The 16,464-nt window shown below is 43.1% G+C and overlaps 1 protein-coding gene across 3 annotated transcripts in view; it reads right to left on the bottom strand.

The window, feature by feature from the left end:
• ERI3 (ERI1 exoribonuclease family member 3) overlaps window positions 1-16,464 on the bottom strand; it is a 129,816-nt gene that overhangs the window by 103,154 nt on the left and 10,198 nt on the right. For all 3 annotated transcript variants that reach the window (XM_053951065.1, XM_053951067.1, XM_053951066.1), the window contains exon 3: window positions 2,992-3,108. In XM_053951065.1, the coding sequence (XP_053807040.1) occupies window positions 2,992-3,108 (117 nt within the window). The remainder of the gene's footprint in view (window positions 1-2,991; window positions 3,109-16,464) is intronic.

The following is a 16,464-nucleotide window of genomic DNA, read 5'->3' as shown; positions in this document are numbered from 1 at the left end:
GGGCACCAGAAAAATCATCTGCATCTTCCAAAAAGGCATGATGAGCTTTATACACCTAATAACAGCTTTTAACAACTTCTCTGCCTAAGCATTCAGCTCACCCCTCACAATAACCAAGGTTCACGACCTGTTGTTTTACAGAAGCAGGTCAGGAGAAAGGGGACAAGATGAGGTCTCAGAGTGAGCCAGCACTGGAAGACAGCTCCTGGCCATTGATGTGGGGAGTTGGAGAAACATCCTACAGCCAGGGGAGAGCACAGACACACCAAAAGGTCAGCAAAGCGATGTCTTGAGGGAGGCAACAAGCTCTCCACCCTTCCAGGCACCTTCCCACGCTTGTCTCCAAGAAGGAAGAGGGATGGAAGAGGTAATCCAAACCCAAGGAGTAATGTCAAACAACGCCAGTAACCCTTCCAACACAGAGTCTACACCAAGCAGTTCTACTGCTTAGCAAAGGCAGAGGAAAGAGGGGAAATCAGCAGCACAGCAGACAGGCTCCTATGTAATGTCAACACCAGTGCTTTTCCTAGAGAGTTTATCTAGAAAATCATTGTATTTCTACTCCAAGACAGTTTTCTGATTACCTAAGCACTTGTCTCTGGTGTACCATCTGATAATCAGGCCTGGTCTTTCTTTGTAGACAAAGAGGCCAATAAATCTCAACCTTTGTAAGTAGAGGTGTCTAGACAAAGCCCTTTACTGGCATTTAGCAAAATTAGTATTTTTCAAAAAACATAAACCTGCAGAAAGTCGATAACAAGTGCTGGAGCAGTTCAGGCAGCAGCTCTGCAAGAGCACATCCTGGCTGTGTCCCTGGGGTCTAAAGCGAACCTACACCAGTGGCACAGGGATGATCTCTGCACCTACCTAGCAGCACCCCACTGTTTAGTAATGTTCACCAGTGGCTCTCAGGGTAGGGTTTCAAACTCAGCCCCATACACAGGCCCCAGGAACAAGTCAAGTTAAACCTCCAGCCATGATCCCACTCTTGGACCTCTTGGCAGCCCCCTGCAACAGGCCAGGGGACTGCAATCCCCTGGGGGGGATTCTGCAATCATTTTGCCTGCTGGCCTCAATACTGCCCATTTTCACCCAACTCTGGACATGATGCCAGACCGAGGTACACAGCAGAGTCTGCAGCAGAATGCTGATCTGGGACACCTGTGCCCATCCTGCAAAAGCAGAGCCATTACAAACACACAGACACGCTCAGCTTCACTTGCTTCAAGGTTCCACACAGGAAGCACAAACATCTGTTCCAGACCCCCTGGAGCAAGAGAAAACGAAGAAACCACCACTGCAGTACAGAAGAATTAGATGGGCTGACTGTTGGTCACAAGGTCATCATCTACAGAACCTCTGAATATCCCCAGATTGCAGCAAGCTGGAGGCTCTGTTCAGCTCACGAAGCTGAACCACAAGTATGCACCAAGCAAGTCATGCAGGCTCTTGGGCAAGAACAGAAGTGCAGTCTTTAGAAACAGGGGAAAGGACGCAATGGAGAGATTTCCAGAAAAAGGAGGTTTGGTGCGAGTTAATGAGACAGCTTCTCTCCAGAATTTAGGTGACTTGCAAGGCCAACATTTTGGGCTCAGCTCTAGAAGATGACGTTGTCTTTAGCAAAGATCAGGTGCAAACTGTGAGATTTATCACATTTGTAAAAGCATATGTCCAGCAAGTCTCATGGGGATAAGGACAGCCAAAGTAGTTGCCCAGCCTTCTAGCACTAAGGTTGCAAAACCATTTCCATTATAACCCTCTGTTCTCACACATTTATAGCTTTCTGAAAGCTCTTCTCTGGGGAATAACGTTTTCTGTGCTTAGTCTTTTTTTTTTTTTTAAGTTTAAATAAAATACCTTCAGATGGTTTTGAGTTACAGGAGAATAAAAATAAGTGTTTGTTTTTACAATGTGAAAATATGGAAGGGGCTGGTTGGTTCTGGAGGGGACTCCACCTAACACAGAGGAGTCATTTTTCATCAGGCTAGTACAGGTGGGACAAGCCTTCCATGGGCTTAAGCCTGTAGCCATAGAGGTAGGGGAAAACACACCATAGTGTTGATGACAAGACAAGGACAGAATGAAGAACTTGAATACACTGATTCTCACAGTCAGTATTTTAGTCATTGAGCTGGCCAAAATTGAACCAGTGGACTGACAGGAAAAAAAAGCTCAAAGCAAAAGGTACTTAAAGTTTCTTTGGATGATTATGGCAAGGAGGGAAAACACACTTGGAAAAACAGTTAACTTTTTGGGTTGAATTAAAAAATACCTAAAAAAACCCCCACAAATCAACAACAAAACCAAACCCCTGCTCCTCAACTCCTCTGAACCCTCAGGGATTGCATTTACCACCTTCATTCCATATCTGGGGAAAGGTGGACACAGCTCAAGAGCAGCTGTCCTCAGCAGAGTAAGCAAGTAAAGAGCAATCATTTCTTCTCCATCAATCGTTTCAAGTGGCCCACAATTACAACATCAAAAAGAAAGTCTTAAAAATACAAACATGAATTATCCTACCACTCTGAAGGACTCCCCAAATCCTAAAATGCAGGCCCACAGGAGAGTCATTTACTGCCTCTGAACCACACATCTGCACAGCACTGTTTTTCCTCAGTCCATGCTCTCTTCAACCTTCCCCACCACAGAGGAGAACAGCCAAATCGCAAGAGCTCATAAAGAGGTTACAAGATTTTGAACATCAGCTAACATGAGTGTGTTCATTTGGTGGTCACCCAATGGAGACATCTGTTAGCTGTAAATACAATTATCTTAGTTAGCAGATCACAGCTAGAGTTATTTATGAATCCAAACTGAGGCCTTTACACACTACTGCAGTAACAAAAAATTATTCTCTTTGTCATTAACTCAAGGCTGGCATGACACGCTGCCTTGCAGCTGCACCATGAAGAGGCGACCTGAGTCCCCGGTGCAATGGAAACCTGCTTCCCAGAGAGACTCTTGGAGCACCAGGGAACCTTTGCACTTTACCTCTGTACAGAAGGGCGTAAGCTGGGGATGCACCACAGGCTGAACATACATGTGAAAGGTGGATTCGATCTCCATCGTCCTGCCATTCAGCTTCAGGATAGGGAATTCGATGATTTCCTGAATAGGGCAAAAAGAAAAGCAGCTGTTCATTTAAAACAAACAAGAAATGAAGCTGGAAATTATCCCATCTAGCAAGGTGGCCTGATAGTCCCAAACAAAAATAAACTCAACACAAAGCTCTGCAGAAGTGGGAAGGTGATGCCACAGCACAGAGCACATCCAACACTCCCAGAACAGATGAGGATGGTGCTGATGCTCATCACAGCCAGGACAGGCTGCAAGGAAGTCTCTGTGCTCAGCACTGCAGCTGCCGAAGCTGAACCTAAGGGAGGTGGTCTCACACCACTCCCATGTGCTACCCGGGGAATATGAAGCTGTACTTGCAATGGGCTCACAGCTGTTTAGCAAGGACATCGCAGAGGATGTGCCCTCCCCAAGACCAGTCTCAACCTTTCCAGCCACCATCCTTTTAGAAGACACCATCACACAGACAACAGGGACTACTGCATGAAGCACTTCCTTCTCTGGAGAGGCTGAGGAGGACTGCCCTCCTCCAACAGACTGAGAAGAGGAGCTGAAAGCTCCCTCCAAATCCATCCCTATGGGATACAGCACAGTAGCAAGCCCTGCTTCATTTTCCTCTTTGTAGCCAATTTATGCTGATAGGGAAATAAAAACATTCCTTCATCAGAAGAATGTTCAATTATTTGAATAATCAGCAATCAAAAATTTACATGAACCTGTTAATAAAAAGTTTAAACAAATCCAGTTGCGATGGATTTCTCAATTATTAAAAAATATACATGAAATTAAAAAAGCCGCCCACTGAATAAAAGCGATAAAATCCTTTGTGTTCACCCCCCTCCTTCTCCACTCCCTTTCTTCCTTCTAGTTTAATGTAAGAGGAGAAGTGACAATTTGTTTGGTGTCTTTAAAGAATAATTTGTCTATGTTATTTAATAGAGATCCATGGCACCAAGGTTCTGGAGTGCAAATGAGCCTGCTGAGTGATATCCATGCAACAAGCCTCTCAAATCACTTCTGGAGAAAAACACAGAGAGGGAGAGAGAATAAAAAAAATATTGCTTTTTAATATTCAAAAACAGTTTGCAAAATTTAATCAAAGCAGAGCAAAAGCTAACATTTTTACCACTTTGACATTTTTATTAGTGCTTTCATAAATTTTTAAAACATGAACGGAATTAGTTTAACAACAAAAAAACTGCCTGAAAACATCTGGAAGAGACAAATAAGAAATAATAAAAAATGAAAAAAAAATCCAACTCCTGTGAGTAAAATTAGCATGTGAAAAATGCAGCCGCTGCAGAGGAACTAACACACTTTTTTGAACCAGGGTTGCAACCCTCATGACCTGCAGGCGGAAATTATCGTGAGGTTACACATATGAGCTGATGACATCACCACCCCACTAGGCAGCGGGAGGGCAAGAAGCTGGGTGGGTAAATGGAAACAACAGATAATTTAAATAGCCAGGAGAAACACCCAATTTCCATGGTGGGCACAGCCCAGAGACAGAGCAGAGCAGCTCCCCAGTGCAGCAGGGGCACAGCAGCATGCTGCTGAGATGGAAATTGAGAAAAAAATGTAAAAATCAAATAAAGTGTTAACAGTGTGGAAGTGCCCAGGTGTAGACATTGAGCAGTGAAGCTGCACAGGACGCATGGCTTAAGCATTTCCTTGTGGTCCGCTGTGCCACTCCCTGTGCATGCTGTGCTGGATGAGGCCGAGCAGATGGCTGGGCACATCCTTCCCTACTGCCATACCACCCCACTGGGAGTCACCAAGTTTTCCCAGGAAAGAGAGCAAACTTGACCCAGGGGTTCTAAGGGAAGGGGAAGACACATGCCAAACACTTGAGTATTAGCCAGATTGCCTGTTGTTGTGCAGCCCAAATTCACCAGCTTCAGCAACCCAGAAGAACCCATGGAAACCCAAGAGAGTAAGAAATGCTGGATACAGATGATCCTCTCCTCAAAAGGGCTACCACAGACAGGCTCTGAAAGCACCAAACTTCTGTTCAGAAGGAAAACAGACTGCAAAGTTTGAAGTCAATGGACAGGCTGCCATAACAGAGCCAGGCTTAACCTCGGAATAACACCATTCTATCTTTCAAACTGGTCTGGGGCATCTCACTGACCCTTAGGGTCAGAGGGTGATCATAGAATCAGGCAAGCTCATGGCAAGGCAAGACAAACATTTCCCTTTCCAGAGCAGGACACACACCGGCTGGATTTCATAGCAGGGCTGTGTTGCAATCCTGGGATGTGCCCTAAGGAACCACAAACATCCTCAGGGGCCATCAGCTGGCTGGATGCAAAGTGAGACTGAAAGACAGCCTGCTGCTGATCTGATACACAAAGGCATGCTCGCCTTCCAGATCCAAAGGCAAAAAGCACTTTCAGGAGGGTCAGATTAAGACAGACGGAGGAAATAAAAAGCCATACTTAAAAAATGTGGAAAATGTAACAATATCCAGAATTACTGTAGGTCTGTGGGAAGTGCATGGCCAGGAGCAGGGTGGAGCCCCAGAGGCAACTAGAGTGTCTCAGGAGAAAGTGCAGCCACTCTCTTGGGCTTGTTGGGTCAGTTTTTGAAGCAAGTGGTAAAGAACCTTTCCCAAAAGGCTGTTTATCTGCACGCTTCCTATAGCAGAGACTTTTCCAGTCTCTGGCAGTGTTTGCTCCACTGGTATCTAAGGCAACAGATACCAGCCCCATGAAATCAGCCCCACTCCTCACTAACGACGTTAGCCAGTCCTGCAATGAAATTTAACCTGTGACACTGCTGTACTTTTCATTTAAACTTTCATTTGGAGAGAAGCAGTGTTTGGAGACCCTGCAGTTTGTCCTGCTAATAAAGACAAGTGTTGGGACCTTTAAAGGTGCCATTCATCTTTTGCCTTTATTAAATTCAATTTTCTTAAGCCCATGATACATCATGAAATTAAGAGTTGACATTCCTGCAGAAACAAAAATATCTATCAAACATAAACAGAAAGGGGGGAGAAAAGAGGCCTCTATTACCAAGAATTTATGGCTTAAAGTAGATCTGTTTCCACTTCTTTTCTCTCTCTTTTTTTTTTAACAAGCATATGGTTTGTTTTAGATATCTGAAATGTTATTACAGATCTAGAATTTCATTAGTAATTATTATGAAACGGTGAGCACTTAGACACTCATACACACAACCCCCCAAGAGACTGTGATGCAGGAAGGCAGCCGGGTGCTCTCTCATGTTTCACAGCAGCCCACTGAGCTCAACATGCTCAGCTCTATCTCCACCATTCAAGGACATTCACTGCTTCTTCCCAGGCAGGAAAGGTGGAGGAAAGCAGCAGGAGGGAGTTCAGGGCAGAGATTCACTGATACTTCTTTTCTTCCATCAGAGCCTGATCATCCCTAAGTGTTACCTTGAGATCCCCACATGTATCCACTCCAACACCGAGTAAATGTTCCAACTTTGGCAGTGATTTGTGCTGGCAGCATTTGGGGCTTCTAAGCCTTCCCTCTGCCCCCAGCGCCAGCTTTTCCTTATAGCACAACCAGGAGTTATGGATGTGCTAAAATAATGCTGAGGGTGTCCAGCGGCTGCAAATAGCCGCAAGCTACCAGAAGAACAAATGTACTCATTTGAATTTTGTGAGCACTGCAATTAGGTATTTTATTTAGCACTGCAAAGTAACTTGAAAGGAAATCCAGGATTCAAACCAACACCAATAAATAAGCGGCTTTTTATTTTCCTTTCATTGTCAGAGAAGTTGAACATGTTTTCTGTTGAGAAATTCTGCACAAGGCTCCCAATTACAGGCATTTGCATTTATATTGTTGGAACACAGAGCTTCTAAAATCAATATTAACACACTTAAAGAAAAAAACATCGGCACCCTATCCCTCCCCTCAGCTGTGCCCCCAAACACAGTAACAATAGGAACCTACAGAGCCAGAGGCTTATACAGATCCATTACCAAGTCCACTCTTTATAACACTCCGACATTTACTATTTCAAGGTACTCCAAGCAAATCTATGTGACAGCTTCCTCAGAACTTTTGTCTTTCTGAAAAATCAAGGGTTTAAAAAAAAGTTCCAGGTAGAAGTCTCCTGTGCAACCTGGCTGTCCCCAGCCAGTGGGTTGAGCAGCAGCAGGGTAACTGTGGAATGGCTAGGGACTTTCTTCTAAGAGGGATTCGAAAAATTCTTAATGGCATGTGAAACCACTGCTATAAACCCAGCCTTTCCCTACCCAGTTGTCCTACAGAAAACTCCCTTCCCTTTGACACCTGAGCAGGGATGCACCAATTTAGCTGTCTTGATCTTCTTGCTAATAAAAGAAATGAACAAGCACAAGACTATACTTGCTAAACAATTTCTGGTCAGAGAAGAAAGCACCTGAAATTATCTTAATTCCCATAGAGGAATCTTTTTGCTTATCCTTTTTGCTTACCATTATAGAGAAAGAACAAAGTGCCCAGCAAACACTTCCCAGCTCTCAAAACCTTTTAATCCAGACACCTATGTACCAAGTGGACAGGGCACGCTTCAGGACACAGAGTTATATATTTGAGGAAGACCGTATGGCCTCTTCAGTTCAAAAACTACCAGAGAATAAATTATCCCTCACTCTAACCCCCATGTGAAGAAGTTTAATAAACACAAGAATAAAAGATGCCCATAAAAATCAGAGCTGACTGTTCAAAATGCAATAAAAACAAGCAGAGGCTGTTGAGAGAAACGGATTTTGTCTGATAAGGAAAAGCATAAAACTTCTTACCAAAAGAACTGTTTACACCTTCAAAAAAGTAAAGGCAGAAAAGGCAAGGGAGTGTCTGTGGAGGGACAGAGCTTCAGCACCAGCTTATTTTGTTCAGGGACGGTTTTTACCCCCCTCCTCTTTAAAGAAAAAAAAAGTCATTTTATGCACAAGGAGCTTATTTCTTAAACAAACACTCGTGTTTTTGATTTACACCACGGGCTGCTCCTAAATAATTTATGGCGGGTTAAATTTATTGCACAGCCCTGGCCGGCTGCAAATTCGAATTGCCAAATAATTAGATTTTAGGGCAATGCTTATAAATTATCCGCCGATTTGTCCGGACTTGTTTGTCAGTTGCTTTGTGCTTCGGGTCATCTTTGGCATTTCGCTGTTTGTGTTTTAATTGCTGATTTACACTTTGACAGATGAGAGTTGATGCCTCCAAGATCGGGGAGAGGGTGTGGGGGCGTTGAAGAGCAGAGAGAATCAGAGCTTTTAAAGCCTTGTGATTTTCTTTTTTTTTCCAAGGCAATTAAAATCGAAAAGGGACATAGTAAGGACAGCACTAGCCTAACAGATCTGCCTCCCCAGTTTCCATCCTCTGCCTTAATTATTATTTTAACTAAAGCCATTTCCAAGTGAGCAGCCTTGCACTGGCCCTCAGGGGCAGTAACCAAGATGACCTCATAGGTCTTTTCCCCACTTCTAAATTTTTATTAAACTAACCAAAACAAGTACCATAAAGGCAACACCTCTCCAGTGCAGAACAGCAGGACTTCTGCTGAATCAGGGCTATGCTGGTTTTCCAAAGGATGTCTGCCTGCCTCTCAGCGCCTCAGTCCTGGCTAAGTTACTCTGTGTACTGATTAAACCTATCAAAAGGTCTTTGGGGAAGCAGCTGACCTCCAAATTTCTTTTTTCCATCACTACCTAGCTTAAAATACACATAAGCACACACCTAACAATTTGATACATTTAAAAGTATTACTATATCCTAGAAAAGCATGAAGGGAAATACACATCAAAAACAAAACACAAGAGAACTGGAAGGAATATGGGAAGATCATGAAACACTGGGATAAGATGACATGAAGAAAAATTCTGCTGCCTGACCATTGATTATCCAATGTTTCTTCTTCCCCCTGCTCTCAGGTGAATCACACTGCCTACCCCCAACATTCAGGCACTGAAGCCCCATGTCAAAAGCTGGATTTCCTCAAAGATAAAGTTTGAGTTGCATTTTGGGTTCTGCACTGACATCAAACGTGGCTCTTATTTCCCAGTGTTGCCTTACAACTCTGAGGGTGAGGGACCATTTCTCTTTCTTTAATAGAAGCTGAAATCCCCATCTAATCACATGCCTCCAGGAGCTTCAGCTTTAAAAGAGACATCTAGTCCATGCACCTGCCTGAGGGCAGCATCATCACCCCCTAAATAATTTCTGACTTTGTCTAGGCTGTTTTTACCGACTCCAATAAGAGAGACTCACATACTCCCCAGGCACTCACTCTATCCTCCTGTTTCATTAGTCTTATCATTGGAAAGTTTTTCCTAATGTCTAATCTGAATTTCCCTTGCTGTTGTTTAAATTCCCGTCTGCTCTTCTTACCCACAGCAGACACAGGCCAGAACATTGCCTTTCTCATTTTTGTAACAAAGACCTCATCTTATATACACCTCTCATCACTGCATTAAACACAACCCCAATACCATCCAGCCTGCACTCACAGCTGGTCACACTCACTGATTCTCTTATTCACTCCCTTGAAATAGTATCTTTTTCTTCTTCTAAATAGTATGGAATACAAAGTTAAGTACTTCATCAGCTCAAGTCCCTTCTTACAGGGCCAACAAAAGGAGGATCCATGTCTCACAGATGACACTTTTCTCCTAAACTTACCACTGTGGTCCTTGGGAGGTTTTCATGCCTGCCATTGCACCTAAAATCTTGACAGCAGGCTCACAACCCTTGTCCTGCCATTCTTAACAAAACTTTCAGTTTCTTCCCAGGCTGGTTCCTACCTCTCACGACCAGCATCATCTCTCCCTGCCAAAACCCACTAAAGCTATTTAGCTTTAGTGAAAATAATCAAGAATAAGGAAGAATCTCCCTCTTTTCACACATGGGATGAGAAATATAGACCATCAGGCATCAACACTTCAATGTGTTTCTTTAAGCACTATTGACATATATTTAACCACCCAGAACACTCTACTGACACAGCCAACAACAACTTAAGCTTGACAGTTTGGGGGAAGTTTAGCACTCAGACCAAGTTAAAAAAAGCACACACACACATTTCCAAGTATTACCTTTCCACTACAAGATGGCAACTACACTATATCCTTTTTCACATCCACTCCTCTCTATGGCAGACAAACAGTCCGTGCAGTCCCTGTTGCAGAATTATCAGATCATTTCAAGTCCCAACCTCTTCACCTGATATTGAGCAGGACAAATGATCAATGTTCCCAACGACACTAAAACATCTGGGATGGGTAGAAAGGGCACATTAGTGCATGTAAATGAATACCCAGGGTTTTACAGACATCACAACTAGCTGCTGATGACAGCACATTTTTGCCTGACAGAGAGGAATTAAAATAATGTTACGAAGAATTATTTTGCCAGCTAACAAGTGCACAGACCAACAAAGACAACACAGGGATGGTTGCACAGCAAGCTTGGCATAAAGGCGAAAAAGCCCACAAGATTTAGGCATGTTCCATGTCCTTCTCACTAAAAGAGCTGAGTTGCATTGCTTCTTTATCAGGAAGGTTTTGTTCAAAGCTAAGACAAGACCACTTTAACACAGCAAAGACTATTTCCCAGGAACCACAGCAGCTTGAAAAGCACCATTCCCAAGTAGCACTAGCTGGGCACCATGCCATGAAAGAATACTGCCTAGTTTTAAAACATTATGCTGGGAGCAATGCAAAATACTTCCCGTACCTCAGAGGCTGCAAAAGAGCAGCAGGCACACACCGATCATCGACAACCACACGGGGCCACGCACATGGCAGGACAAGCACAGCAAATATACAAACCTGGGACACCCATCCCCTTCACTTCAGAAATGCACATGATGGGAGTATTTCAAGGAGCACACATAGCCCTCATCAGTGGCTTTATGGAGAGGCAAACAATCCAGCAGACTTGCACATTCCTGAGCTAGCCTGGATCTTTTCTTTTCAGGGTGACTGCCGCTCAACTACTTTCTGCTGTAACAACAAGTCTACTTAACTTTGCAACTTGTCACCTAAACGATGTGTAATGTTTGCACAGCTAAGGATACAGTGTTCAAACAGCACAGGTGGGAAACTGCACGCCGGGATGCATAACTGATGTGGGGTGTCAGCACACTGTGAGGGAAAGGGCAACGTGACTGATTGCTTTAAAGCAGTCATCTCATCAGACTGTCAATAACCAGCCAAAAGCTGAGCAGGTTAGGTCAGGTTAGGACTGCAGCCATTGGCCACCCGAGTGCCTTGGTATTTTAGACTTGTTGCTATAATAATGCTGGATTTATATCTTTAAATTAAAAATTGCTTTGATTTTTTTTTCGTACATCAGATGTCTTGCCTGGTGGTCTCATGGTTGTGCTCTCCAGGAGATTTGGGTTCAATAACTGTTCATGTGCTCTAGCTCATCAGGTTTAAAATAAATACAGCTCATTCTGTTGCCTGAAGTCATAACCCACCCTGTCAGATTGATATGGGTCACAGCAAGGCTGTTCCCACTTACTGGGAGAATGAGGGAGGTCTCCAAGGCAAAGTGAGGGCAGGTCTGAGACACCAGGTGCAGTGTAACCTTCTAAAGCTACAAGGCCTAAAGAAGTTTGTTCAAAAACTCAATGCAAACAGGAAAATCTATTTAAAAGAGCTCTTATATGAACTGTTTCCTGCCACTCTAGGAATTTAAAGCATTCTGATGTAAGAACAATGGCATAATAGCCATAACTAGCAAAGGGATGATAAATATATATATATTTACTTACTTGTAGTAAAAAGGAAAAAAAATACTTTTAAGTCACTTAGTTACATGCATTTTAACAGCATTTCTCTAGAAACAGCATTGTAAGAAGCTGAATTGAGAAGTAGGTAATTAAAACTACACCCAAGCCTAAGATGCATGAACATCAGTAATTGCAGATTAATATTCCACTGTAATACTTATGCTGAGTTAAAGTTGCCATGGGAAACAAACCTGAATTTCTTTATTTTTCAGCAACTCATAATCATCCTCAATAAAGATTTTGGCAGGTGATTTCTAATGCATTGAGCTTAACAGCCACACAAAAACAGTGCAAGAAGAAAGCTGCTATGTGGATATGTCTAGATAGAACAGGCAGGCACAGATGCACACGCATCCTTCATCCGCTTCTGGGTAGGATTGTAACAATGTCTGTTACTGTGTGAAACACCTGCACTCCCATCCTGGCCTTCAGCTGGGATTGCCTTGATGCAGTCTCCACAGAAAATGATGCAGAAAGCACACAGAAGGTACCTTGCAGCCCCCTCCCCAGCGATCCCTCCACTGCCTCCTCCTGCAGCAAGTTTGAGATTTCAAGAACATATTCCTCCTACAAAGTAGCTTCAGCTATGGCTCCCAAGGCAGCTTCCCTGTCCTCTATCTAGTCACCCTATGCAGAGAGCTTGGCAGGGACTGCACATCTGTTGATATGGCTTAAATTTGGTGGAAATCAACATCCATTCCCATTACAAAGTCAGTCTATAAATCACAGCAGCGCAGGAGCAGAGACACACGACTCAGCTGTCCCTGCTGAGGTAACAAGATCACGGACAGAGCAGGACAGGCAGCTGTACAGATCACCACAGCCACTCCAGCTGTACCCGCCCATGACTGTGAGCTGGATGACTGTGAGATGGATGGTCAAGGGAAAACACATGTAATACTCTTTTACAGCAGCACTCAAGGAAATACAGACTGAATCTGATATAACCTTCTCCTGCATTTGTATGTAATATCATCTTACAGAAAGACTGGCTCCTATTTGTTAATACACTTTTGCCCATCACAATATGTACTATGATCATCCAGATTTGTTTGAACACCTAAAAATAAATTAGTAACTGAACATCTGCTTAGTCTGTGTCAGTGTTTATGGTTTTATGTTGAAATGGTGAGTGATGTTTTATATTTATTAGTATACCCAGTTTCATTTGTCAGGAATTATAATTAAAAATTCTCCCAAAATAACAATCTAAATGCATGCTAAACAGAGTTGAAGTATCTAGGATACACTAACAAAAAGTATCAAGTTATTTTTGCATTTTAAAAGTACTGTTTAGGAGGACACAGAAAACATTGTCTTAAACTATTCTTCTGCTTCTAGTCACAACCTTCTTCAGCAATGAGAAGATCTGAACATTTAGTATTTTCCCTTTACAGAGAGTTTGAAAGAGGCAAATTACTACCTCCCAAATGATTACCAATTTGAGTGAATCTGAGACAATGAACACCTGAAAAAACTGACATGAAAAAATGCAGCTTTATCATTACCAAAAGCTCATTTAGCAGCTCAGCTACTCCTAGATCCAGCTCCTTCTACCAGGTCAGAGATCTGATGCTCTTCTACACTTCCAGGCAGCAGACATACAGAGCTTGAATTTTATTTGATTTTCGTTTAAGTGGCTTTAATAGATTAGAGATTAACATCATATATAGAAGGCTAATTTCAAATTCAGCTTTGAACCGATCTGATTTCTACCTTCAGACTTTTTATATTTGAAACAAATAATTTATTTTCATCCACTCGGCTGAAGTTGAAGGCAAGATTCTTGGCTTGCTGACTGAAAGAGGCACACCTTCTTACTGCATTAATAAAGGCAGCCACAGATCTGAGTCTGTGGAGCTGCTTAACACAGACATTGAAAGCACTGACCATCATAAACATTGGTGTCTACAAGGACAAAGGGACAAAAGAGCAAGACTCTCACTTATTAATGAAGCTAAAGCTCCATATGCATCCAGCTCTATGGGCTGACAATGTATAAAAGCAGGTACTTATAAACTCTTACCAGACAGTAAAAGAAAAAACTGAGAGCTGAAAAATGAAATACACCACCACCGTTCAGGGTCCACCGACCTCCGCAGAATGACAGCTCCCAGCTGACCCCACTGGGCTTCGGATCACATTCCAAAGGCACAAGGTAAGCTTTAAAGAGATGCAAGAGGCCAGCCATAAACATCTCTTACTGCCAACCTCTAATGACCTTTGGCTGGCTAAAACACTACATGACACAGACTGTGCAGTTAAAACCCCCCACACCTTATTTCCTCTCTGGGATGGTCCCATTATTCATGCATACATCCAGAAAACCAATAAAGCTAAGCGGTTTCTGTGCGTATATAAACAAGCACTCTGATGGAGGGTCATATCTTCTGAAAACAGTCAGAAGTCAGGGCTGCAAGGATGTTCCCATTCCTTTGTGGGTATAGGGCAGGGAACATGAAGGACCCTCGATGCCTGACACAGGAGTGAGTGGTAAAGCACAGGGCAGCAGCCACAAGGCACTCAGCCAGCAGTCTCGGCCACCGGAGCCACGATGCAGATGGCTTCCCAGGGGAATACCACTGTCCTTGACCCTCCTTGATCCCCATTACAGAGGCCATACCACGAGACCTCAGAGAGAGATCGGGCAACGTGAAAGGGAATGGAAATGAAGGGGTCTTCAAGGCTCACGAATAAGCATGAAGAACTTCCCCAGGGATAAAGCCAGCAAGGCTGCCAGTTACAGAGGAGCACAACTAAATACAACGGGAGGGGGGAGCAGATGTGGCAGTCACATATCTTAGTGTACATAAAAAGATAGCTCTTTCAGTAGTTTGTTGTAAGAAGCCAGAATATTTTGAAGAACAGTGAGTGAGAAACATGAAATGTGCTGTATGGTGGCAAGTGAACTCTTGCAAGATTTTTAGGCTGAATTGGCTAAACTTACAGCTATGCCTATCCACTTAAAGTAATGTGGATCACAGCTTAGCTTAGCTCTGTATACGCTGCCTTCTCATCAAATCCCACTGCACTTGAATTTCATTGTATCTAGGCAGGTATTAAAAGAAAAGCAAAAAAATTATCAGTATCACAGTGAAGATCAGCACGTGACCATTTCTAGCTCCTAGCTCTGACCAAACCTCCAAAACCTGTCTATCAATCCTGCAGAGAAAGAGCTTGTCACTAAAACTTTGCAGAAAACATCACTGAAATGCATGGCACAGTTTGCTCATCATGACATACAGCCTAGCAGTGAAGAGGACAAAAGCCATGCTGGTCAGCAAAGACATAAGAGGTAAGTAAGGGCATCAACTGAAGTCTCATTTTATAAAGTTTCCAGATTTTGGCAGGCATCTTCAGCCTTTACAGCTACACTGAGACCCATGTAGCAAAAGTAATTTCTTTATTTGTCAAACTAATTTGTTGGTGAGGGGATGTGAGGGACTGACAGCCCTTTCAAGACATTATATGATGCAGACAGGCACTGAACACAGCAGACTGGAAAAACAACACTGAAGAACATCTCCACCTTAAAGGTGCTATCTCACCAACAAAATATATAGCAGATCTGCATTGGCCCAGACCATTACTTTCCCTGGCAAGGACTTGGGGACAAAGCTCCTTAAAACAGTAGTAATCATATTCCACTCATGCTCCTTTTTACTGCCAGCTGTAAACTAGCTCCACATGCATCATGGTTTTGCATCAAAATGTGCACAGACCAAGCCCATATCCAAAGGGACAAGGTAGATCCAATTTACAGCTTTGACAGGTCTGTGCACCCGAGGCGGAGCATGCAGGAAATAGCCTGATATCTCACTTGGGGAGCGGTTAAGAGCCTGCTAGTAGAACTGGATGCAGAGCCACAACAGCCTCCCACAAAGAGCCAGCAAAAGAGCAGGGAATTTGCTATCCATTCTTCAAGAAACAGGAAGAACAGGCAGCACCACACCAAGGCACTAGTGGGGAAGTTTAATCCCAACTTGCAGCAACCCTTTGTTAGGACAAGTGCAAGGGATACCACAGCGGCACTGGGAAATGCTGCATTGAGTCACTTCAGTAATGAGACACGATGCTGAAAACTGCTTAAGCCTTTCATATAGTTGAAACAAAGCAAAAGGAAGTTGTTGTGACCCAATGCAGGTATTACCAACACATCCAGACCAATTACTTGGCAGAGGAGGTTGAGTCCACTTTTGACCCAGAAATTCTGTTTGTTCGCAACCAACCTAATATCAGGGGTTTTTTTCTTTTTAGTACTGTTTTCCAGTTAAAAACCTAGGCCCATCCTGATGACAACTGTGAATATTTTTACTAATCTGCTCTACAGTACTGTGGAAGAACTGTTTGCAGAAAAGTTCTGTACTTCATCTGGATCTCTGTATGTCTCAAGCGGTAGAGCACTGGAAGATCTCTCTGAAGCTGAACTCTTCCTCTCATTACACTCCAGAGTTAAAACCCAGGCAAGATATCTGATCTTGCTGAAATTATCTACAATTTCTTCTCTACTTAAAAATACCATTATGTTGCACATATTCCCATCATTCAAAATATTCTTTTCCTAAAGCTGTTTGCTACCAACAGTAGAATTTTTCCTTGCAGAATCAAACACGGCTGCCATCTATT

Source organism: Vidua chalybeata, chromosome 9 (assembly GCF_026979565.1).
Source record: "Vidua chalybeata isolate OUT-0048 chromosome 9, bVidCha1 merged haplotype, whole genome shotgun sequence".
Lineage (NCBI taxonomy): Eukaryota > Metazoa > Chordata > Aves > Passeriformes > Viduidae > Vidua > Vidua chalybeata.
This window is presented reverse-complemented; position numbering and strand designations above follow the sequence as displayed.